At 43.4% G+C, this 25,821-nt stretch overlaps 1 protein-coding gene across 13 annotated transcripts; it reads right to left on the reverse strand.

Annotated features, from left to right (window-relative positions):
• Nucleotides 1–2,574: 2,574 nt before the first annotated feature.
• Nucleotides 2,575–24,210, reverse strand: SHROOM1 (shroom family member 1). 13 transcript variants are annotated; one of them, XM_069029237.1, is made up of 9 exons: nucleotides 24,075–24,210; nucleotides 20,438–20,487; nucleotides 12,525–12,579; nucleotides 8,968–11,808; nucleotides 8,174–8,244; nucleotides 6,865–7,440; nucleotides 6,322–6,472; nucleotides 4,901–5,173; nucleotides 2,575–3,172 (listed from the first exon to the last, which is right to left on the reverse strand). In XM_069029237.1, exons 4-9 carry the CDS (start codon nucleotides 11,701–11,703, stop codon nucleotides 2,918–2,920), a joined length of 4,062 nt encoding a protein of 1,353 aa, XP_068885338.1. In that variant the 5' UTR covers nucleotides 11,704–11,808; nucleotides 12,525–12,579; nucleotides 20,438–20,487; nucleotides 24,075–24,210; the 3' UTR covers nucleotides 2,575–2,917. The 13 variants fall into 13 exon arrangements, with proteins under 13 accessions (XP_068885338.1, XP_068885339.1, XP_068885336.1 ...); XM_069029238.1 differs by having other exon boundaries at nucleotides 8,968–11,729; nucleotides 12,525–12,613; XM_069029235.1 differs by having other exon boundaries at nucleotides 12,525–12,613.
• Between the last annotated feature and the right edge of the window lie 1,611 nt (nucleotides 24,211–25,821).

Raw genomic sequence — 25,821 nt, forward strand, 5'->3', positions numbered from 1 at the left:
GTTTGTGGGTGGCCAAGCGAGATGCAGAGATTGTTCCTGGAATCCCCCCAGCCTCCCGCTGCCGGAACCCCACAAGATCTGGGCGCTTGCATTTTGCCTCTTTCACCTCTTCCTTCTCCTCAGCACTGCAGTTCTGCACTCTCCTGGATGCAGCTGTCATTAATTCATAGAGACAGCTCCCCACAGGGCTCCAATTGCAATTCTCCTTGAAGCTGGGCTCACATTACATTATACCTGTGGAAGTATCAGGCTCGCAGGCTGCAACAGGAGATCCCCTAGACTGGGCAGCAGTAGGGATTTCCTGCCTGCTCTCCCAGGGGGTCAGGTATCAGGCAGCTTCTTCATTCCTTGCATTTTCTGAACTCACACACACCTGACTTCGTTTATGTAAGTTGCCAGCATGGGGGCACTGCCAAGGTGCAGAAGTCTCTTGAAGCTGATACTTTCCCAGGACTCTGGGCAGAGGTAACTCAGTGCCATTGCTGTAGAAGTCACAAATGGAAGGCTGGTGAGTAATGGTATGAGCAGTAATTATATACAAGGACTGCACAGCGTTTTATTTCCATAATCCCTATGGATTTGCTTCCCCAAAAAGACCACCAGTTACTGCTATTTACAGTTCAAGTCTTAAATTTGTCTTCTGATGGTAAAGGGTCAGAAAAAACTGTCTGGAGCAGTGTGGGATCACAGTGTTGTAAAATGAAGATGCTCTGTATTTCTGGCCATCTTGCCTTCTATGCTGCATGACTTGAAGTTGGGAGAAAGCTTCCACATGTTGGTATGGGGATGTAATTAGTGTTCTAAATATCAAACTTTCAGCAAAAGGTGATAGGATTCAAAATCAAGTGCTTAAACCATTTCTTGGCTTCAGTCTGTACTTTCAGAGGCTGCAGCTGACTGGAGCAGAAAGGGACACTTACCATGTCTTAGTATGTTGGTGTGTCAGGAATGCTGAACATGGCTGAGGTCCAGCATGAGCTTTCACCATTACTCTCCTAATAAATTGGTAACAAATGATCAGTATCAAAATCAAGACCCACCTGACAATCCAGACCTGCTGGCACTTTGAAAGCGGGTCTTTACTTCTCTGCAGAGGTTCTGGTGCCATCACTGTGCCTGGAATTTAGAGTCGAATACTGTACAAAGGAGTCTTTTTCTTTCTTTCTTTCTTTTAAAACAAGTAAAAGTTATTTTTAAGTATTGCTCTTTGAAGCATATGTGTGAGTGCCAATCATGGAAGGGGTAGCAATCGCCCTCCCCATGGAACAAAACCCTAAAAAGATAAGCTAAACAGGACAGACACATTTTTTTCCCCCTTAAAAGCAAGCATTTGCTTCAATTACAAAACATTTATTTCCAATCAGGTGTTTTTCCCTCAACTAGGAATAATAAGAATGAAGTGCACCTTCAAGTCAGGCTTCTCAAATCATGCAAACAACTCATTTAACATTGCTCATATTTTTTAAAATTCTCCACTGACTCCATTAACATTGCTTTTGTTATTTTAAGGACCATTTTCAAAAGGCAGCTTTCAGACTTAACATGTTAAAAGCTGTATTTATGGCCTTATGAGAACCACTGTGCAGATTACTCACAGGATCTACAGTGTCTGGCCATTTCCCCCAGGTATTAAGGCAACCACAGTACACTCGGCAGCTTGGTCACTGTGCTCCCAGAGTTCTTGCGCTCAGTGACATGCAATTCCAAGTAAGATTTATCAGGAACAGGACAGCTTCTCCCTGTGGTGGTGGTATTTACTGTAGCCAGGACACACACCACTGTCCAACCAGGACACACAAACTAGTAAAACGTTTCTTGGTAAAGCCCATCTTCATGGCACAATGAACATCTATTTTGGCTGTGGAAGAAACCTGAGTTTAATTAGCAGCTGCCTTATTCATGGTCTAGGTATGTACCTTAGGCTGCATATTGTTCTCACTGAATTCTTGCATTCAAAACACACTGGGATTTTAAATACAGCAACATCACTGGTTTGACTCAATGCAAACATTGGCTTAAAAGATTTTTGCCAAGGGTTTTAGATAAAGTCCATTGAAACCGAATAATCTCTTCCAGTGGTTCCACCTGGCCCAGTCTGCAGCTGAGCTTTTCCCCTAAGCTCAGGCTTTTTATGCATGCTGACAATTGAAAACTACCAAAAAACAACCCACTGAAGGTGCTACTTGAAAAATGAATGCTTCAAAAGCACAGCAAGGACTTTGCAAATGACTGTGCAGGATAAGCTCAGAGTTTATGATTCCCAAAACTGTTCATTTAAACTGATTGGCTCTTTGATGTCAGTGAAGCCCACCCTTTTTCTGACCTTCTCTGAACAGCCTACCAGGATTACACAGAGCCAGGAAAGACAGGATGGCAACTGCCAAGAAAGGAAATAATTATTTTCTTCCATTACAGTGTATTTTTACTGTGTCACACATATAAACGGTAGAAACAAGTGCAGGAGTTTCACTGAAATGGTCCATAACATTTCTTATAGCTTTGTGCAATCACCAATTCAAATCTGAGCACCCACATAATTTTTCATTTCAAACACTCAACCCACCCACAAGAGGCAAATATTTGTACGGTTCTTTTATTGAGATTATGTTGATCTGGAAACGGATGGACAAGAAGAAGGGGAAATACACGCCAAGTTAATAGGAGCAATGAATCCTATCAGTCACATCCACAAGGCCATTTGCTACACGCAGTGAGACGCTGTCAGTTGGCCTGCCCAAGTGGAAGGCATGTCCAGAGTGTGCCTAGAGCATCCCAGAGCATCTAAGCACTTGTCAGTGTTGTGGCACAAATAGGATTGGAAGAATCAACCAAACTGAGCCCTATTATGAGAGTGCCTGGGGATTTCCAGGGAAACATGACAAATAACGTGTAAAAATGTCTGGCCTGGTGGTGGGTGTTAGATAGGGATGCTTTGCTCGAGATTTTCTAACTGTTCTTTGAAAAATTTAATCTGCTCTTCGAGGTTCTTCTGTTCAATCAGCAAGGAGGTCTTGACTTGAACGAAGTGTTGATAGTCCTGGAGCTGCTGCTCTGTCAGGTATTTGGCAAGGATTCCAGAGACCACACGCTCCCTCCGGTCCAGATTCTCCTTCAGGTCCTTTGCATCTTCCTGCTGTTGAGACAAGAGCTTGTGCCGTTCATTCAGTGATTGCTAATGGAATCAAAAAACAAAGCAGCACACCATGAGAACCCATCACTCCTTGCAGATTCTATTTCTTCATTTAGAAGCCACAGTCAATTTAATTGAATTACTTCCTCTTGTGGGCTTTGTGTTCCACCTGAGTTTTTTATCGATTGAATTACTCATTCTTGTGGCTTGTAAAGTAAAGACACAGTAAATGCCATAAAGGTTCACTTCTCCCATGCTGCCCTCATGAAAAAAATCACTATACTTAACATTCTGGTCATTTTAAAGTATCCTGTAACAATCTTCATTTTTTTAAAAGCTCTTTAAGGCACATATCTTTGTGTTTTGTGTGTTGCATGTGGCCAGAGTGCCACTGACATATTAAAAAGATAGAGTGGCTTCTATTAAAAGGTCCATGTGATAAAATAACTGTGATGTAGACAGTAACTGTTCATCAAAGGCTTCTTTTAAAGAGTTGAGCCTTGCTTGTTCTACAGGATTTTAGTACCTTTTAACTTTAGCTAATTCTCGTTCAGCTATATTTTCATATAGCTCGTTCAGCAATAATTTTCATAGTGATTACAGTGCTGGAAAACGTCCTGTTTCCCATAAATATAGCACAGAGCAATGGTCACTACTGAAACCCTAAAAATGGAGTCAAAGATTCAGACTGCTGGTTTTGCTGACATGAGGGCAAATGCAGTTAGTGGGAGATGGTTGTTAAAAATGTTAGCACTTAACTAAGTCTTTATTAGGCATGCTATTAAAATATTTGAATAAATTATTTAAATGTGTTTCCTATGAAGAGTATAAATGTAATACTAGAGAAACAACACCCTCCCTGCCTACCATATAGTGAAAGTAAGCATGAAATACTGTTTAAAATTATTCACATTAACACAACTGACATTTTGGAAGAGGTGAATCCTGGCTCTCCATGTCACACTGCATGGAAGGACCTTTTTAGTGCTATTCTGTGTATGAACTATGATAAACCTCCAGAGATAAAGGTCAGCAGCAGCACAGCTCCAGAAAATCCCAGTTTTCTAACTCTGTGCTTTTCCAATTTCCAAATAAGAGATAGCAGCAGGTATTGTATTGATAAAAACACATCTAAGAGCAATAAGGACAGCAAGGAAGCATAATTTCTGGGATAAATTTGGCTTTTCTTCTTCAGCAAAAATGAGACTTCACAAGAGTTTAAATAATTTCCTGGTGACATGAGACAATTCCTCATTTTAAAAATGAGCTGGCTAGTTGAGTTAAACTACAGTGTGTTTTATTTCAAGTTATGACCACATCTTCCTGCTCACTAGGACAAACCCATTTAGTGAAATATGATTTCAGAGGCAGTAATTAGTACAATGAAGTTACCAGTGGAGAAATAAACCTGCAAAAAGCCCTGTGAAACACAGATTTGGAGCTACTCCACAAGGAGAAGCCCAAGGGTCCAAAGGCCACCCCTCTGCCTTGGAGCCTCTCAAGGTTTTGCTGTTACCCCCCAGCACCCAGTTGCAGAGCTCACTCTGCACTCCTGTGCACCAGCACTGAACCTTGGTCCTCACCAGAAACCTGCTCTGCTTCAGCCATGGGGACACGGCCAATCCAGGGACATAAACACTGCCTGGGCAATGGCTGGTTGAGATAATGTACAACTAATGAACTAAACAAGCTGTCAGACAAATGAGCTGAGCATAGCTGCACCTGGAAAGAAATGAACCAAACAAATTCAACACCTTTGTTGTCACTCACCTTCTCCTCAGCATCTGTGCTGCCATCCATCCTGTTCATGGCATTCTGGACTCGGGCAAGGCGGCTGGACAAGCAGAGCAAGAGGCTCACCACTTTCTCCAGGTCCCCAATAAACATCATATAGCGCTCAAACTCATTTGGCTTGCAGAGATCCCGCACCATGGCCTCCAGCTCCTCGCCCCGCTTGGCACATTCCCTGGCTTCTGAGAGAACCAGCTCCCGTTCTTCCCACAGCACCTGCAGCCTGGACTGGAGACCGGCCATGAGTTCCAACTGTAAAGGGAAAAGAAAAAATCACAGAAAGCTGTTACTGCCAAACAGAATCCATCTCAGTTCTAGAGAATGGATTTTCTTCACATTGTCTTTGCCAAATTTTTGACTTTTAATGTAATTTTAAGCTACAGGAAAGAAAAGAGGGGAGGAAAAAAGCAGTATTTTCTAAGCTGTACTTAATTCCCAAACTCTGAAAAGCAAATTAGTTGTAATCACCTTAGCTGGTGACATATTCCCTGGCTCAGAGAGCTTCCAATCAGTCAGAAGGGAGCTGCAATAAAGATTACAACAAGATTACAAAGAGTTGTTGTTCTAAGACATGAGCATGAAGTCCCAGCTCTGTACCAAGCTTTGGAAGAACTGATTAGAATTTCACTTAGCATATGCACAGAAAAAGTCAGTTCCATGGGCAATTCAAGCAGGCCATGGTGCCTAGAAAAATAATCAGAAGAGGCTGTTTCATAGGGAAATTATATGGAAAAAGGCCTCATGACTGGAGTGGGAGCACACCATCACCTTCTTTGAAAGCTGGACAATACCAGCATGAACAGGAGGAGCAGTAAGACAGCAGGTAATGTGCACAGCAGGAAGAGCTTCAGGAAGGCAGATTGTCATTAGCTGAGATGGAGCATGGCCAGAGGAAAAAGCCCACCTAACTCTGCAAAGCTACATAGTCGCCCTTCCAAGCTCCATACTTCTATCACTGTCCAGCTATGTCCCCTATTCTCTGCATATATGGAGTTAATTGGACACTGGAATGTGCAGAAGCTGCTGCCAGTTCTTAGACTAAAGAATATTTCTTATTTAGGCTGCCAGTTCTAATTTATTTTACAGATTTTGAGATTAGATTTGAATGTGAAATTGGGAGTTTGCTGCTGCTGCACAGGAGCTGGCTGTACAAGTATCATGGAAAGGAAACCTTTCATGATGAGATATGAGAGATCTGAGTCAAATCAGGCAGGATTTAAATATTACTATTTATGATCAATATGCCAATTTGCCAGGACTTCACCTACTGGCAAAAAATTGATTCAAAGTTTCCTGTGAAATGTTATTGGGATAAAAATATCCATAGTAATAATGAGATTAATAAGTATTTCTTTGTCATGATGGAGAAACAGTGGTTCCTGTGATAGTCATCTACATACTCTCTTAGATGTGATGTCATCTAGCTTGTTTGTGCTGTCTCTGTTCCTCTTCAGGACTTGGTTTCCCTTAGAGGCAGGATCATTGCTCCTTTGCTTGGCTTCATGTTCAGGTTTAGGACATTTTTCTGATCCATCTCCATGACTCTTCCTGCTATTGGAACAGAAAATAAACACCTGCAGTGTAAGTGTTTAACACTTAAAGTTTTCTTCACAAACATCAAATTCATGGTTTTATACATCTTGACTTCAGGATCACTCTCCTCTCTTCTCACCACAGGAGATCCTCTAAACTTTTAGAAGATATAGAGCAAAAGATTTGCAGCCTGTCACAGTGCCTTTAGTAAGGGATCACTGAACCACTTTTCTTCCATCATATACCCTTAGCCTCAGATATTTCTTGGTATGTAAATCAGAGAGCTAAATATTTTTCTAATGAAACAAAAATAAAACAATGTGTTCAAGTTCATCTTACTACTAGTATGTACATGATATCCATACAGTAAAATAGACCAAAGTGCTAGATAATTGGTTTTGTCTACTTACTCATTCTCCTGCACATGCTGTACTTTTCCTCTTTTCCTGTGTGATTTATCCAGCATGGAAGTGTTAACAGAAAACAAACCCTCCATCAGGTCCAAAGAAGTTTTTCTAAGAGGATGAGGTATGAGAATGTCCACCAGAGAACTGTCTTTGGCAATGATCTCCATAGCAAGCTCTTGGTATTGCTGGTCCTGAGGAGACTCCAGCCTCCTTTCAGACAGGTGTGTCTTTCTTTCCAGGGGAACACCATCGTTGATGTCCACGGATGTTTCCTGGGCAAGTAAACCTTTGGCTGGATTTTTGTCTCCTTGGTGAGGCTGAGCCAATGCTGTGCAGAGATGCATTCCCTGCACCAGAGAAGCTGCAGGCTGCTGCTGCTCTGGACGCTTGAGTGCAGCATTCCCACTCAGAGACTGAGTTCTGCATTCCTCCTCCACTTGAGCGCCCTCCTTGCTTCCACTTCTTGGGACAGGAATAGAGGTTTCAGGAATCTGCTCCTTTTTCTCCTGACCACACACATGTCCAGTTATGTCATTATGTTCATGATTCTTGGATCCCTCTTTCTCAGGATCAGAGAAACTGTAAGAAAGAAGACAATTCCTTTTGAGACACTCCCTCTACAACAGATATTTTTGCAGACTGTTTAAGAGCAATGATCAAAATGTTTCTGATGTTATGGTTCTGTCTGGAGCTTTCAGTTACTTTTATGCTAACCTGCTAAACTAGGAAATTTAGGAAAAATTTTAATTTTTTTTTCATAAGCCATTCAAGTCTCCAGAAACCACTGGGATATTTTTGAAAGAGTGGACATTCTTTTACTACAAAAGAGTCAGCATCACTGCCTTGCTGAGACAGAGTTCAGATGTTTATCTCCCTTGATGCTCCTCAAACTAGCAAAGCAAATATGGAGAGTTAAAACACAAACGTCCTAGTTAGTGATGTGTAAATGGCACAGTATTTTTTTCCTTTAAAAAACACACCAAAATCCCCTTTTACACCAGTCCTGATCACACATACTCTCCAGGACTGGGCATATCCGAGCTGCTGGAAATGTGGTTTTCTCCAGAGCTCGGATGAGGGAGCTGTGATCCCAGAGATATGATGGAGCCCCGCTGTGCAGGGACAGCTGCTCAGGGGCACTCGGCACTTCCCACTTCACAGCGTAGAAATTATTTTAAAGACTGACTCAGAGAGTAGCGGGTGAATATTCCCATATGGACAACAAAGGATCCCGAGGGAGAAGAGGGGAGCAGCACTGGAGGTCCCACGCTTGAGACATCGGCTGTACCCAGGCACAACTCCACAGCCTTACCTGGAGGTGCCGGGGCAGCTCCCACAGCGTCGGAACAGTGCTGCTGCACCTCTGGCACATCTGCACGTTTCCTGGAAGGGAAAACAGCACACTGGGGCAACCAGCATTTCAGGCAAGGCAGCTGCCTAATTTTACTCCCATGTTTGTTATCCCCAGAAAGGGAAGTTGATGATGGATCTCCAAGTAGGTTCACCGAGGTTTGTGCTTTTTTGTTTGTGGTTTGTTTTGTTGGGTGGTTTTTGTTTGGTTGTTGTTGTTTCTAGGGGGAAAGGTTTTGGTTTTGTTCGTTGGGTGTTTTTAATCTTTGGGGATGTTTTCCTCTATCTCTTTTTTATTATTTAAATTGCTATTATGCTCTTCCTAGGGAGCATCCTTTTTTTTTTTTCTCCTAGAAAACCAAAAGAACAGCTGTCAACAAAATATACCTCTACCATCATAAAATTTCAGAAATTCAGCACTAGTGGAAGTTTGTCAGTCTCTTCAGTAGGGTAATTTTAGTGGTATGTTAAATTATTTATTTTCTGACCCTTTATCTTCTTTATTTTCCTCAACAATATTGACAGCTACTGTCTTTCAAATTCAGGAGCCAAAAAAGGTTGGTCATTTATAAAATTCTCCCTATAATCACCTTTTCTGGGATAGGGCTCTAATGAAGTTGCTGTCATGAACAATAATGACTGCTGGAGCACAAACAGCCTCATCCTGCATACAGCACATGTTCTGTGCAAATGCATCTTCCAAGTGCCAGAGTCCCTCTGACTTTTTTAGGCCCCCTTTAGGTACTGGTTTCTTACCTGTGTGGAAGAAGGAGTGGATTTTGATCTCTCAGGAGCTCTCCCAGATGCAGAATCACCTGCCTGTGGGAGACTTTTAGCTGATGGACACTTGCTAGTACACTTCCCGTCCCCTTCATTGGGATTGCACCTGCTGGTCATGTTCAGTGGGGCAGCAAAAGGCGAAGGAGGAAAAACATCTGGTGATTTTTGTTCAGAGAGAACTTGGCAAAAAACCTCATCATATTGCATCTTCCTGCTCCCATTTGGGTTGGAAATATGGACAGGAGGCCCTTTGGGATTCAACAGCCTCTTCTGCAGGGGTGGCTTATGCAATGGGAGGTGTTGTGAGCCACCTGGTCTTTGACCGATCTTTCGTTCCATGTATTCGATAAGTGCACCATGCTGGATTTGTTTCAGCTCTGTCCTGGAGCTGGAAAGTGCCCTTCCTCTGTTCTCCAGATCCCTTCTCCTGGATGACACTGCATCTTGCTCAGTGATGTCATACCTAACTTGACTCCATGATACTTCCTTATCCATTAGGTGATTGAGCTTCTCAGGCTCAGAGTAGCACAGTTTCTTTTGCTCTTGGGTTACCCTTTTCCTTCCCCCTGCTTGACCTTTTTGTGGCCTCCTTATTTCTTCATCTCTGTTGAAACTTTCCAAGGATTCTAGATGAGAAGGGGAGCAAGGAACAGGTTTGGCATCCTCGCTTGCACTGGATAATGAGAAAGACCAAAGGTGTTCAATTGATGGCCTTTTAGAGGATTTCTGTCTCAGTCTGACAGGCAAACTCATCTGTAAGTCTTTTCTTTTAAAGGAAGTTTCTTTGAGAACCTTTTTCTGAGCCACTTTAATTTTCTCTATATAGTCATTCTGGAAACTCTCTTCCATGACTGAGGCAGGATTCCTAAGAATAAGATCTTTTGTCTGGAGTAGGAGATCATCAGCACTGCACAGATGGTGGTGGCTGCTCCTCTGAAGCTGATGGCCTTCTCCTCGTATCTCTAGACACTGTGCTAAGGCAGCACTGCTGCATGAAGGAATTTCCTTTGGTGAGCTCCCTGAGTCCTCTTGACTGTAGGTGAGCTTGTTGGGGTGCAGGACATTGGTGGTTTTCCATGCAGAAAGATAGTAAAGCATGGGAGTTGCCAGCCTGGTTATTTGTTCACTAGCGTGGTCCTCCTGAAGCTGTCTTGAGAGCTGTGTTTGAAATACAGGCTGGTGTTGCTGAACAGCAGGTTCCTCTTGTTCCAGATGGGTGCTGAGGTCGGGACTGCTGTTATTACCCTGGTTTGCTTTCTGGATTTCACATAATGACTGAGATGTGGAATCTTCCTTTGGTCTGAAAAAAGCCATTTGGCTTGTGCCATCACAGCATTGCTTTCTTCCCCAATCTGATTCCTCACACTGAGGGTGTTCCACTTCCATAGCATTGCAGCTGCAGGACAAGGGTGATCTCTGCACTTTGTTTTGATGGTTTGGGACTGGTTCACTAATACTGCTCACAATTTTTCCTTCAGAATCATAGCACTGATTTTTGTCTGTACAACTGTTTAGCTTCCTGGGAGCATTTTCATTTAGAAGAGCATTCTCCATATATTTTAATTCCGAGCTGTCCCCAAACACATCCTGACCCATGCCTGAATGCCACCTGGCATGCAGCAGGCCCTGAGCACAGGGCAAGGACTTTTTCCTCTGGCTGGGCCCTGGCACAGTGCTTGGCAGAGCTGCTTCTCTGGCACTTGGCTTAGGCACAGCCCAGGGACACTGTTTGACTTCCTGTCTACCATTAACACCTTTAGGGTTGGAACGTGCTCGGTGATAGGATTCGGAGCGCATCTCTTTGGGAATTTTATTAGCATGAACTGAATTATAAGCAGAAAGTATTTTGGGGATGTTCGCCACAGAGTCTGTCCTTAAATATTCTTGAAAAATGAATGAAGAAGGTCTGCTGAAAACGTGTGGATTACTTCTCTTTGTAAGTTGTTGTGATGGGCTCCATTCTCCGTTTTCCTCCATCTTTAACCCTTGAACTTTTGATACCCCATTTGTAAAATCAGAAGAAAGGCCCTTGTTTTCTAGAGTCTTTTCCCTATTAGGCCCTACATCTTGCTTGGTAACTGCATCCCAGCATTGACTCCACGGTACATCCCTATCTGCCAGCTGGCTGTCCTGTGTACCAGGAGCTGGCTGCACACTACACTCAGTGTGCCCTACAGAGCCTTGTCTCCCTCTTGACTTTTCCAAGTGTCTATTAGTGATGTTATAGCTGTCAAGTTGCGTGGGAGGGAATGGTGGAGGTGCTGCCAGGGCTAGAGGTTCCTGATTTGAAGTCCTTTGGTTAGGAGTGATTCCACAGTGATCTGTGAGACTAGTGCTATGAGAGTTGTTGGGGGTGCTCAGGTCTGGTGCCTTGTATGGCTGGGGGGATCTGAGGTCAAAGTGTGCAGCACTGAAATTATAAATTCCTGTTACATATTCTGAGTCCATGTACGAGACCTGCTCTGGAGGTACACAGCAGTATTCACCATGGCATGATGGTATGGGGTACTCTGGAACATTTGATCCTCCTGAGAAAGAGCTGTAAGCAGAATCTGCCCTTCCAGGGAGGTGCAAGAGATGGTCCATGCTGCTGATTGACTTCACTGACAAAATACGATCATTTTCAGAAGAGGTCACAGGCTCTGCCAGCTTCCCAGTTCTGCCACCCTGCCTGTGTGTCCATCTTTCTATCTCATTCCCAGCTGACCTCATGTTGTAGTATTTCCAGAAATCCAAGTCTGTTTAAAAATCCACAACCAAGTTGTTAGAAATGAACATTTTTCTCTACAGTCACATTGCAGTAATATCTAGATGATCCTAAAATGAAAGAGAAATATGTTAAAAAGTGGGAGGATTCTCATGGCACATCTTGGAAAACCTTTCCCAGCGTCCTATAAAAAGTGGCTTCAGACTGACAGACCATCTTGATGAGACATTCTGCTGTCAGTCCCAAATCACAGATTTTAAAAGATGGCTAAATATTTATGACTACAGCTCAGAACTCTCCTGCAAACCCCCAAATGGACTAGGAAAAAGCACCAGCATAGAGTTCATGTAAGACAAATACACAGTTTTTGCAGAGTCTGGAAAACAGCCCATGTTTATCAGCAGCACTTGACTGTTCCTCTCTGATTGCTGTACATGATGCCCATAGGTTTAGTTTAACAAATGGATCTCCACAAGCAGCAACCCAATGGGCCAAGAGAAAACAAGCAGAAGATTCTCACACCAACAGTGTGACACTCTCAGCCACCTCTGCCAGCTTCAAATGCCCTGATATGCTCCCAGGCACTAGGAGCCCCAAATAAAAGACTGAACCTGGTGCTAGAGTGGTGCTAGCCAGCGACCTTGTTTAGTAGTTCTCATTTAAACCAGCTCTGGAAACTGATTAGTCATTAAAAGAAAGCAAACAAACAGTCTTGAAAAGCTTCATCAACAAGCTGCTCCAGTAACAGGCCTTCTGAGGAGACACAAACTATGTCCAGATCCCTCCAGAATATTACATCTGATTTATTCATAAAGGTTGAACTCACCAGACACTAATCTGCCATTCCCAATATCGTATTTCTGTGGTGGGGCCTCATAAAGCTGGCAGAAAGAGAGGTTTCAGGGTGATGTTTCTCTTTAATTTAAAAAAAAAAAAAAATCATCACATTCCTGCATTGTTTCAAAGACTGGTCCTGGTATCATTAATTTTGAGCCAAAGGAAGAGATGGATGGGAGCCAAAATACACAAGTTAATCTATAAATGAAACTTGGACTGCTGGGGCACACTAAATAAATTAACTAGTTTCTGGGAAATGAAAACAGCCTAACACCACAAAGTGGGAATTTGCCTGCTACCTTTTTGGGGGTCTTTCTGTGTTTGTTTGTTTTTTTAACATTTCAGTAAGAAACCAACTCAAGGATGTCTGGAGTTCTCTCCCTCTTTACAGATGACTTAAAATCTAGCTATGAAATGTATGAATAACAGGGTCACAAAGGAAATAGGAAGCCTCAGCAGCTGGTGATGCCATTCTCCATCCTTTTCACCATGGTGTATTGAGGAATTTAAAGAAATAAAAACCTTAGATACTTGGTGAAAGGAAAACCTTGGATTTTCTGAAACCACTGAGAAAAAAAAAGCAGCTGAATGATTGCAGTGACACTAACTGCAGACTGGGAGGGTACCACGGTGTATCACACTGCCGTTACATTTCCTAGGCAAACAGAATGCCCTGGAAGTCTGGCCCATGACAGTGACTGCTGGGTCTCACTGAGTTGGGAGAGCTCAGTGGTACCTGGAGGTGCTGTGGGTGCACAGGATCAAACCCCACAGGAGCCACATTCCACAAGAGACACAGAAGACAGATTCCCTGTCATTTTTATCTCCCTTGTTTTAATCAAATTTTTCTGCCATTGGAACCTCTCCAAGCAGCTCTTACTGATGGTGCTGTAAATAGACTGAGCCAAGTCTTTGTCTGGGATGTGCTGGCACAGTTCCATGGAAGTTAATGGAGCCACCCTGATTTACAATGAGAATTTGGCTCTAACTTTTCATGGCAATGTGTAGAATCCAAGTAACAGTTGTGATTTGGTTCATGTCTATCAATGGAAGTACTCTCCTGGTTTCCTATACCAGTCATTCGCAAGATCTCTTTTCCCCCACTGTTTCCAGCTCCTCATTGGGGTTTACGGTGAAGTTGGCAATACAGTGAAGAATTTTTGACTCAAGTTTTTATGATGATACCAGAAATAATAGGAAATATAATTTCAGTATCTTGGAGGACTGAGGTAAGAACTTCTGACTGATACTGAAACACACCTGGAAAACATGTCTTAGTTCTTTTGAAGAGGATATTTCCTAAACCCTGGCAGCAGAATCGTTTACCTCAGTGTGTTCAAAGAACTATGTGGAAACTACCCTCTCTTTCCCATGTAAGAGAAAATCATTAATGCCCTTAAAACTCAACTAACATGAACAATGTCATTATTGTTCTCAGCAGGGAGGTGGTAGAGCTCCCTCATGGACTGCACTGTCTCTGGGTCTCAGAAATATTCTGGCTAGGCTGGAATACAATGTGCACATTCCAGACTGGCATGCAATATTTGCATTGTAAACCACTGAAAACAAGAAGAATAATGTTAAATTAAAGTATATCAGAACCAAAACCACTGAAAGATGAAGGGAAGTGTATTAACAGTGTAGGGATGCAGGGAAGTATATTCACTCTATGCCTAAGGAAGAAATAAGCCACTATCAACCTATTAAGTTCCAAAGTTGTTTGCTTGTTGTTTTTTGCTGTTAAAAACAGAGGTGAACTTGACTTCCATCCACATCAACCTGTTCTGTTCTAGGGAAGGGTGATTTGCATTGCATAATCTTGAATTCTTTGCAACCAACTCAGTAGGTCAAAGTCTCATGTCTGGCAAATTAACTCTGTACAAAGAAAATTTAGTGACTCCAGACCACATTCAGTGAACAACTTACCTGTCTTATAAGGGCAAGATTTATTATAATTACAGTTTGGTCTTGTTTGACCTCCTTTAGAGTTTGATAGGTGCCATAATTGATCCATAACTCACCTGCACTTACAATGCTTGCCCAAACAAATCATCACCCATCAGAAACACAGGTATTCTCTCTATCAAGCCTCTCATTTGCCCTCAACAACCCAGGAAAAACAGCCCCTGGCACATAACACAGTCAGTACTAATTTTGTACTTGTGGACTTCCCTTGAAGTGACCAACACAATCTTCCCATCACAGAAGCAAGTATGAGCATTTTCCTTAATAAACACAAGCACAGTTCAAACTTTCCTAGCTCTCTTTTTGTGGATCTGCCCTTTTTAAACAAATGGCTCCATGAAAATAAAGGGGAAATCCACAGCTGTTAATGTGGATCAAACTGCAGTACACAAGTGTTCTCCAGAAGAGAACAAGTGTGCACAATGCGAAGCAAACACCTTGACCAACCTACCAATATTATGCCATGTCCACATTTGTGAATGACCTGTTCCTTATCAAAGGGTAAACACTTGATGTAAATATTAGCTGAAATTCTTCAGATTCCAATCAGTTGCACAGTCTGCAGCACCTGACCCATCTGCTCCCCAGACCAGGAGATCTCATTGCTACAAAAGATCACCTGAGAGACTCTTGCTTTAGCCAGTGATCCTTCTGGCTGTCCCAGGGCAGCCTAGAGAGGCCAGAATGCTGGGGAAGTCAGGTGCAGTCTCTGGCAGGTACAGTTTCTCCTAGGAACCTTCAGTAGGTCATCGGTTGATGATCTAACCCAGGTTCCCTGTTCTCCATCCAGGTCTTCTGGGACAGAAACCCATGCCCCTGCACAACATGGATGCATTCTTAGTGACTCTCTCTCCAAGATATGAGATGTCTGGAAATAAGAGTTGGTCCTTTGACTAGACTTTGAAATATCCAGAAATTTCAGACAAATGTCTTCAAATTCCATCACTTTGACATGACTGTTGAAAGGGTGAGAGAAGTGGAAGGATACCACATTCAGGAAAGTGTGGATGGCATTGCCTTTATGCTCAGCATCTCTGAAAGTCACTATTCTCTCTTTCTCTGCCTTTTCTCTTTAATAGATACTTTCCCTCTGTTATTATTTGTTTCTAGCCTATAATCAACAATTTTATCCCCTTGGACTTTCAACTTTAGGTTTCAAGCAGGAAGGCAAACATAGCAGATGATATTACCTTTGCTTGACTGAAAAAACACACTTTCTGCTAATTTGTATTTTTTTTTTTTTTTGGTAAGATTTCTGAAGACTCTAACCCCCATTTTTCTCATTTAGTGCAATTTCCAGAACTGTCGTGAGGTAGGTAATGGTCACCAAGGATATTGTGCATCAACACCCAAGGACAAAGTCTCACATTTGGCTTCCAGGCTCAGTGAAAGGCTTACCCTTCTACTGGGAGCCAAATCTCCCAAAACCGAGCCTAAGTGGGATTTAGAGGAGGTTTATGCCTTGTGTGCACAAAATAAATTTTGCCATAGTTTAAGGAATGTAAACATTTCCAGTAAAACCCATGGATACACACTTGAGGCTTTCTGGAGCTATTAAAGTGTTGTGAGAAATTTAGAGGAGGATGAAAGTCATAACAACAATAATGCATCTCAGTATCCACTTTTTTCTGTAGGGGCATAGACAAACCTTCCTAAACTTCCTCACCCTGGTATGCCAGGCTCTCTAGAGAAGGAAGAGATCCCTAGTGACCAGCTTGGGAGCTTTGCTGGAGCCACAGTGCCAGAATGGGTCCATCCTACACCTTCCTGGCATTACTTTCCATAGGGATGACATCTCAGTGCTGGACAGGAACATTTGGCATTTGCCTAACATGTCTACTGGGTGATAAAAAGCTGTGGCCCAAGTAAACTGCTTTTGGAGACGAGAGCTGTGGCCCAATCTCTGGCCAAGGATTTAATGAGGAAGATCAGGTTTGGCAATTCTTCACAGCCCTGGGAGAGACCTTTCCTGAGCACCCAGCAGAGTTTGATCTTTTAATTAGAGCAGTTACCCACCACATACCTCTCCATTATCCTTGAATTCCCTGACTTTCCTTATTCAGCTTCAAAAATTTCTCTTGGTTTCCATCAGCATTAGTCTCTATTCTATTAACATTGAACATTTTTTTGTTTCTTCTACCTCTGTAAGTGCTTCTCAAAAAATGCTTTTGCCAGAAATCACGGTTTCATCCCAAATGTATGCATTTCCTCACAACCATTTCCATTTTATCCCTTTTAATGTCATCATAATTTTCCTTATTTCTTTTTTAAATCTAACCAAGTTAATTTGATGCCATATATTTACCCCCATACTGCTTTTGCAGGCTACAAAAACACCACAAGAGCATTAAAAAATTACAGACTCTAAAGTACAAAAAATCAAAAAGAAAAAATCTAGTTACACTGTTGATTTTTAAGCATATGCCTTTAGAATTAATATATATTATTGAATTAACTAATTAATAGAATGGAATTTAATTAATATATATAATAAAGATGTTTTCTCATTTCTACCTTGTCATAGGTTAGCAAGCATAGTCCTGGAAGGGATGTCCTTGCTAAGGGGTGCTTACAGTTTCCTCTGGGACCTGATAGAACCTATCAGCTGGCCAGTTTGAAGATGGACAATTCTTTAAGCCACTTAAAGTTGTGACCGCCTCTGTGATACACACTTAAGAACAGACAAACTCCCCCCCAAGTTCTCTCTTGTTTCCGGTGCTGGGACAGGTGGCTGCAGGCCCCGTGTGGGGGCCAGCGGGCCCGGCCCAGGCCCTGCTCGGGCCAGGCCAGGCCGGGCCACGGCTCCAGGATGACCCTCCAGCAGGGCTGTGGGCAGCCAGAGCGGCTCGGAACCGCCCCCCCCCACTGCAGCCAAGATTTCAGCAAAGTGGCAGAGGTCAGGTGACCAACAGCGATAAGCCACACAGCTGCAAGCCACACAGCTGCAAGGCCGAGGTGAGATTAACCCTTTTATTGCTGTGAAGAGCTGAAAACCTGAGGGAAGAGAAAGAGATGCTTAAAGCTGAAAGTCTGTTGTGAAGCTATGATATGTCAGAGTATCCCATTGTAATTTCATGAAGATATGGGGGGTGGAGTGTTCAACTCGTAAGCAATAGGCAGATGCTGACGCAGCTGTAATTTCATGAAAAGTTTGGACAGGGAGAGATGAACCAGATGAGGACTTTTGCTTCACATGGGAAAGGAGAAAACCTCAGTTCCTAGAGATGCTCCCAGAGATAGTCCTAACGATGAAGATGAGGAAGACCCTTTGCTCCCAGGGAAGGAGAAGGGCCTCTGGTTTTTTTTGTTTCTGAATGGCTCAACCTTAAAATTGTACCCCAAAAAACTTCAAGAGTGGACCCTCGAAAGCAGTTGCGGGAAAAGCTGCAAGTCGGGTATTACAGCTGGTGGTGGGGTCAGTAGCTCTGACCCAGGAAGAGGTGACCGGTCCAGAGAGATGGTCCTGAAAGGGATCGCCTTCCCGAGGCCCAGTGTCTTCCTCTCAGCTGCTGGCAGGATGGCCCTTGCAGAGGCTGTCAGCTCTTTGGTGATTATCAGCTTGTGATTTCAGCTCAGCTCTGCAGGGCACCTCCAGGCCAAACCAGACCAGAGAGAGACGAGGAGGCCCATGTGGCTGGTTCCGCACAAAGGTAGCTTTATTGTCGGTCCCCTCCGGCGAAGGGGAAAGCCAGGGACGAGCTCTCTCTCCCCACAGAGCCAGGGGGCTTCCTTTTATAGGGATACAGGGGATCAGTGGGGGACCAATGGGTTACAGAGGGTCTGGGACAGACCAATGGGTTACAGAAAGATCTGCATAGTGTCTCCCAAAGGATTGTGGGTCCACTTTTCCTCGCCATGACCCAAGAAGTGGTTGCCTTTCTAGGGAGTCCTGCTGGGCAACTGCAAAATCTCTTGTCTCAGCAGAGATCCCTCCAGGGCAAGGGCTGGGCATATCCCACAGTCGGGGGAAGGGACTCGCATGCGAGCAGAGAGACCTCTTCCTAAATGGACTGAACAATATTTGGAAGTGGGCGGCTGTCTCGTTGTGAGCAAGAAGAGACTTCTCTTTCTAAATGGACTGAACAAGGTTATTATGGAAGTGGTAAACAGACTGAACATCTTAAGGGTTGTCTTTTTACATTGTCAGTGGGAGAAGGGAGGAAGGTAGGGGGAGGAGGAGAGTTCTGAAGGTGTTTTGTTGTTTGTTTTTTTTTTTTCTTTTCTTTCTTTTAGGTCTGTTAATAAACTTCTTTATATTCTTTCAAGTTTGGTGCCTGCTTTGCATTTCTCCTAATTCTTATCTCACAGAAGATAAACAGTAATGAGTATTTTAGACCAAACCACTACACTTAATTGGTGTTTCTGCCCGGTTACAAACCCAACCCGCGACATACCTTGTTGACGTTTTTCTTGTTTGTACCTTGTTTCCCAGTAAGGCTGTCCAAGAAACATCAGAGAAAAATAAAATTCTTATAGTCCCTCTGACCTACTCCTAGCTGCACTGAGCTTCCTACAGCTTAGGCAGCAAGTCAAGCTCACAAGAGAAGAAACTGGCCTTTAAATAGGAGTAATCCAGTTCCACATCTCCTTCCACTGTCATGGTTTTAGTCCAGAATCCTATGAGTTGGTAGCTGGTTAGCAAATTTTAAAACTGCAAGCACAGTTTTAAAAACATGTTCATTATTAATTGCCTATAATTAGAAAAAAACAAGTGCTTATAACAGGCATGTTGGGGAATAGAATTATTGGGATCAATAAAAGAACTGTGCAAGCAATAGGGCTGGAGGTTTTTAGGCTTGTGTGTGTGAGAGACATTTTCCATGGGAAAGTCCCTGTGTGAAGGAAACAAACAGCCTGAGAAAACAGATAGGGAGTGAAAAACTTGCAGCTGTGCTATCCGGGAGTGATACAAAGGAGTTGAGCACAAAATTCTTTTGATCATAACAAGACTGTGGAAACTTGCCAATGTAGTCCAATTATGTAGAAATAGAAATGTGTCTTGATAAGCTTTAAGCCACTTAGGAGCTAACAAGCTGGTATACTATATAAGTGCCTTTAGACTGCTAATAAAAGGGAGTTCATTTATCAACCATATTGGTTTGGATTTCTGTTTCTCGCTCCCCCCGCCGGGGATCCGGGCTCCTCATCCTGTGCGGCTTCCAACACAGGCAGCTTCACCAGCTGCCACACATCCCAAACCCAATGTATGCCCAGCACTTCCAGGATCAGAATTTGCCTTTTCCAGCTTTATCAGAGCTCTGGGAGAGCTGATGCTCACTCAAACTTATCAGTGAGTGTTGGCTGGTTGGGAAATATCATGAAGTCATCTAATCTTTGAAGAATTGTGGTTTTCTGGCACCTACATATGCTTTACTCTAATATAAAATTATTCTCAGAAGCTTTATGAACGGCTCTGTAATTGCAGTCCAAGAGTCCTTGACAGAACACTGCAGATTCCAATTTCTACATATTGTAGTTATGCTTTCCACAGACAAACATACCATGAGAACAAACATTCCTGCTGCAGCTCCAGTTTTAAATAAGGATGGATCCAGAGGCACTGGCTGGGGAAGGAGCAGTGTCCAGTTCGCCTTAATGAAGTGGGATTATATATATATAATTTACATATATAAATGTATGTGTTTGTATAATTTAAATTATGGCTTCAGATGGATCAAAAAATTCATTCTCTGGTCCCTAAATGTACTAAGAAGCTTTCTGCTGAACTTTGCAAGCTTTAGACTGTGTGCTATGAACTTCATGAAGATACAGAAGCACACTCTCTTCACTACATTCCCAAAGTCATTTCCATCTAGGGAATACCAACAGGTAAAATATGGGATAGAGATTCCTACCAGACCTTCCCAGAGCAGAGGGTGACATGGTCAAGCTGGCTCACCCAGATTACCCCAGAGAACAGGAGAGCACAGGATTTACCTTGTGGTACGTGGAAAACTTCCAAGCACTGAACAGAGGTGAGGAGGAGACTGAAAACATGAGAAAAACAAAGAGAAAGTGAGCACAGATGTGAAAGTGGCACTTCCTCTAACAAAAGAAGCTCCCAGTATCTCAGATTATATCTAACAAATTTCAATCATACACTGCCACACCAGTAGGACTCTGCCTTATCATGAAATCATTTGAGTCCCACAGCAGGAGCATAGCCCAGGCCTCTCACCTTCTCAGCACTCCTCCTAACTATAAATTAATTTTTTTTAATACTTTATTACCCTCAGAAAATCATAAAACTTTTCCATTCTTTCATAGCAGCAATCTAAAATAAAATTAGCAAACCATCTTAGCACTTCCATTTTCTTGCATACAAATCATGAAGTCTTATCAATTAATTTGGTATTTTTAAAAAGCCATTAGCTCTTTCTTATTTTAACATAGGAGACAGAAACGATTCCTTTCCAGAGGATGTCTGTTTTCAGTCTAATTCATCCAGATGTTAAACATAATTGTGCCTGCCTTTGGGCTGGGGCAGACAGTAATGCAATATCCAATTACTACAGAACATTTCGCTGGAACAAGAAGAAACCACCAAATAAACACAGGAAATAATATATTAGACTGCTCTGTTCCTTTGGCAAATATTGCATTCCAGTATTTTCCCATAGCTTTCATTTGGGCAGGATTCACAAGCATTTATGCTTAATCTCACTAAATGTATCACTGGTTTCCACAACAAAAAAATGAAAACGTGGATTAGTAGTTAAAAATAATCTGGAAATATCCAATAGTTACTTTAGAGCAGGTTTAGTGGTGGGGTGGGGGTTGTTCAGAATTAGGGGCAGAAATCAAACCCCTGGGAGCAGCACAGAATGGTTTGGGTTGGAAGGGTCCTTGGAAGGGACCTTGTTTCACACCCTGCCATGGGCAGGGACACCTTCCACTAGACCAAGTTGCTCCAAACCACATCCAACCTGACCTTGAACACTTCCACAGATGGGGCAGCCACATCTTCTCTGAGCAGCCTGTGCCAGGGCCTCATGACCCTCACAGGGAAGAATTTCTTCCCAATATCTAAACTAACTCCACCCTCCTTCAGCCTCCCTCCAGACATACTGCAAAACTAGCAGGAGATGTCAGAGGAAGAATGCTGGGGGAAATTAATTCAATTCTGGGAAAATGCAGCATTCCGAGCTTTTGTGGGAGACTTTCCCAAAGCAGGTGATGCCAGGACAGGTATTCACTTCTGATGACAGGTGAGTAATTCAGAGAGCAGTGGCAGTTTCAGTGAGAGGATCTACTGGGTACATACAAACAAGGGACCAAGTGATTCCCTATCTGTAGCACTTCATACCAACTAGACCCCACCCAAACAGAAAGGTGTGAGTTTTTGCAGACCTGCCTTTCTACATTTAACCCATTCTACAGAAACTTCTCCTCTGAGTTCCCAAATTAGTCCTCTATAACCTGCAATCAACCATCAATGCAAACATTGCCTGTGTTGGAGGATCACTAAGTACATTTGTACCAAGGCAGCTATTTTCTGTGTAAAATGTCTACCTGCCAGATGCCTTACCTGACCTATTAAGCATAGGCATAGATTTTATTTATTCTAAAAAACCCCACATAATCTGCACACTCAAGGATAGAGCAGAGCTCCTATGTTTTTATTAGACTCAAGTGACACTCTAGACTGTGCATGTCCACAGCAGGGGTGAGATTGGTCCCTTACGCACTACAACACACTGTTAATTTTAGCATTTTAAAGATAATTTTCTGTTACAAATTCAGTTCTGTCCTCAATTATTTTGTTACCTGTGGTGGCCGGTGAACATACATTGCAAGGGAGAGAGAGTTTTCAGTAAGACAAGTCCCTAGTACCCCAAGAACCACTTCATGTTAGAGTGACCAAAAAAGGCTTCTCCCAAGAGGCATTGTTCTGTTATGTTAATGTATCCCAGTTTGGATTTCCCCGGTTGGCTGTTAGCCTCTATCTCCTCGTCACTCCCTCAGAGCTTCTTCATTGGTCCCTGTTCCCTAGTCCTGCCTTTTCCCCGCCCCTGGACAAAACTGTGAACCTCGGGATCATGTTCGCATTTGTCTCTGCTACCTTTGGCAGTCGAGAAGCAATAAATGCTCCTGCCGGAAAGCACGCAAATGCCCTTCTCGACTCTTTGCTACCGACTATAATACTGAGCCCACCCGTGCTTCTTTGGGGGCACGTGGGACCCCATGGAGCTGGGCAGGGCCAGTATTAGTTACATTCACATATTTCCCTATGAAAATGGCATATTTCACAGTCAGAGATCCCAAGGACAAGCCCTGAAGTTCAGGTGGCCTGGTGCAATCATGTGTGCCTAAGACAGCTTCCAGCCCCAAGTTAAACATTTCAAAATGGGGGTTTAATATTTTCCAAGATACATCCTGCCCCTTCCTCTGTTTCCAGGCTGTCTTTTACAGAAGAGTTTCTCAGATGGGAACACATGGACTTTGGCAGCAGATGCTCTGCAAGGCACATGAAAGCTGAGTCAGCCCTTGGTGGGGAGAAAGGATTGATAGAAAACAGAGCACCTGGACACCTGTTTGTCCAACATGATTCTTTCTTCTCACACCACCATCCACCAGCTCATGCCTGGCCCTAGACAGGCTCTTGCAATATGTTAAGTCTCCCCTCCCCAGTGGGACCATTGGCTCTGCCTGCCCCATGCTGCTGAGCTGGGACAAGGCACACTCTGCACCTCCTCTTTTGGTGAGACCTCCCAAACCACCTCTAAATGGCTGCCACGATGCCATAAGCACCCACACACTGGCACGTGTGCCACAATGCCAAAAGCACCTGGCATGGCCAGGTGCATCTCAAGCACCCAAACCTATGTATCACACAAACTCTGCATCAAACCCTGTGAGGTCCAAGGACATGTGTGGTGTCCCCCAGCTGCTCAAAGGACACTGCTGAGATGAAGGAAAATCTGCTTGTCAGGAAAGATGAGTGAGCTCATCCACCACGCACTGTGATCCTCAAAGGTCTGCACCTGGGATCTCACTGAATCCCTCCCCAAACACATGTACTTATCCACAGGCTAAGGAGCAGTTACTTAGACCATGGATCAGCAGAACCACTGTTCTCCAGACTTACAGCAAACACAATATAAGCAACTGTAACCAGAATGTTCTTTTCATTCTTTTCTTGCATAAAGCAAATACACAAATAGAGAGCACAGCAACTGCTGGAGACAATATGTACCAGGTACAAGCATCTAAAATACACACTGAGATGTTGATTGGTTTTGTTAGAATCATAGAACTACAAAATGGTTTGGGTTAGAAGGGACCTTAAAGCTCATCCAGTTCCACCCTCCCTGCCATGGGCAGAGAGACCTTGCATATACCAGGTTACCTGTTAGCTTGAGCAATCTGAAGGCATGTTCACAATGAGTACAGACAGTGCAAATTTTCTACCTCCAATATTCTCTTTATAAAACAGAAGCCAGTGCTCTGGTTCCACATTCCAGCTGTGCCCACAGGAAAGATCTCAAAGTCAGTGAAGCAGAACTTCTGCAGATCACAGCCTGAAGAGTTCTCAATGCACTCCCAAGTGTCAGAGGCAATTCCCATCTCTCACCTGGTCACCACATCACTGGGATGTCTCTGGGGCAGGAGGTGGTTCTGTAGGCATCACGGCTGCAGGGTGGCTGTCACAGGCTGGACACTGTCCTGGATTTATGGTACTCTGGTGCACAGCAGCAGTACAGCAGCAGTGGAGAAGGAAAGCAAGCAAATAGTGGGCTGGGCTATTTCATTATCTCACCAGTCAATCATTAACAACAGGGCTGTTTCTGCCTGAGCTCTTGGCTGGCAGCCACGACTTCCACGTGAGCACAACTGAAAAATTCCATGAATATGCTGCCAAGGCCACAGAGGAGAGACCAGGTGAGGCCTCTCTGCCCTGCAACCCAAAGCACTCCTGTGCATCCCACCAGGATGTCGCCACTCCAGGAGCATCCCTCACCTTGTCCCATGCTGTCCCCAACCTGGTGTCACAGCACATGGGCCAAGAGCCCTTCCTCTGGGGCAGTTGAGAAGCACTGCTAGACAAAAACTAATTAAATCCAACTGAAAGTAATTAGATTTAATACAACAAAGTAGTTAGAGTTGATTTTCTTAAAAGATTATGTACTGCTTTCTTAGGGGGAGAGACAAAGGGTTGTACAGTAAAAGATAATGCAGGTCAAGGCAACTCTGAAGCTGTGTTTTATATGCCACAGGTTTTGTTTTGTGGGGCTTTTTAATTACTTGTAAGTATTTTGTTAATACAAGGCACAGAAGGCACACAGATTGAGGCCTTCATCTATGTTATGTGACTGAATCAACTCAAGCCTCTGCAATAAAGCAATAAATTCTTTCTGCCTCCCAATATATGTGATGAAGCCTGATATATTTTATAATGGCCTTATCTGGTGAGATGAATTCCCACTAGTTTCCAGCTGGGCTTAAAAAATAAGCTGATTTTATGCCACTATTTTTTCCCCTCAAACTAAGCTGGATAATGCCATGCAGGCCACAGCTCTACAGTTTGTTATGTATTGTCTCTCAAGGGAAAACTGGGCATTCCTTCCACATTTCCTACAAAAAGAATCTGCTCACCTGTGGCTATGTTGTTTTTACATGTTGGGAAGGAGAAAAGTGGTGTCCAGTGAGAGACAGACTGAGCCTTTGGGTTGGGCCTGGCCTCACCCTGCTCTCTGGGAAGGCTGTGCAAATGCCATCACAGAGAGCTTGGAACTGGGTTTACTGCAGAGCAGCTGGAGAGGACAGGAATCATTTTGTTGGCAAAGTCTCAATCCACTTCTCCTGAGCATGAAGAGCCTCTGGAATACTATTCACTGATTATTAATTTAATCCATATTTGAGGTTTTTCTGTGAACAACCACCCAGGCTCCTCTTCAAAATCCTGTATACGAATAGACTGTCCTGCAGCCCAATTTTTTCACCAGCACATGTGTTCAGTAGCTCCAAGTATGGAGAAGGACTCCTGAGAAGTTACTCAGTAACTAACTCACTGTTTAGTCATTGTGTTTAATGCTGTTTTCACCCAGCAGTGACTTGGTATCTGATCAAGTGTTTTGGAGGTGAGGGGATGTCTCCAGCAGTCTGAGAAATGAGAAGGAAAAAAGTCCTGCACTGCAGGAAAATGGCAAACCTGAGCAATTCTCCTGCCAGGTGATGAGCAGAGCTCTGGTTTGGGGGCAGAGCTGGCAACCCCAGTGGTGCCTCCTCTGCACAGGAACTTCTGTACATTCCTTCTGCCAGTGAAACATTTGTGCAGGTCCTTCAGAGAATGACCGGTTTGCAATAGTGCTGCAGACAAG

Source organism: Aphelocoma coerulescens, chromosome 13 (genome assembly GCF_041296385.1).
Source record: "Aphelocoma coerulescens isolate FSJ_1873_10779 chromosome 13, UR_Acoe_1.0, whole genome shotgun sequence".
In the NCBI taxonomy this organism is placed as follows: Eukaryota; Metazoa; Chordata; class Aves; order Passeriformes; family Corvidae; genus Aphelocoma; species Aphelocoma coerulescens.

Coding starts and splice junctions, on each gene's coding strand:
- SHROOM1 (XM_069029239.1), bottom strand. CDS start 11,703: ATGAGGTCAGCTGGGAATGAGATAGAAAGATGGACACACAGGCAGGGT. Junction 7,441..8,173: donor AGCTGCCCCGGCACCTCCAG/GTAAGGCTGTGG, acceptor TCTTTCTTACAG/TTTCTCTGATCCTGAGAAAG. Junction 6,473..6,864: donor CAGCATGTGCAGGAGAATGA/GTAAGTAGACAA, acceptor CTGTTCCAATAG/CAGGAAGAGTCATGGAGATG.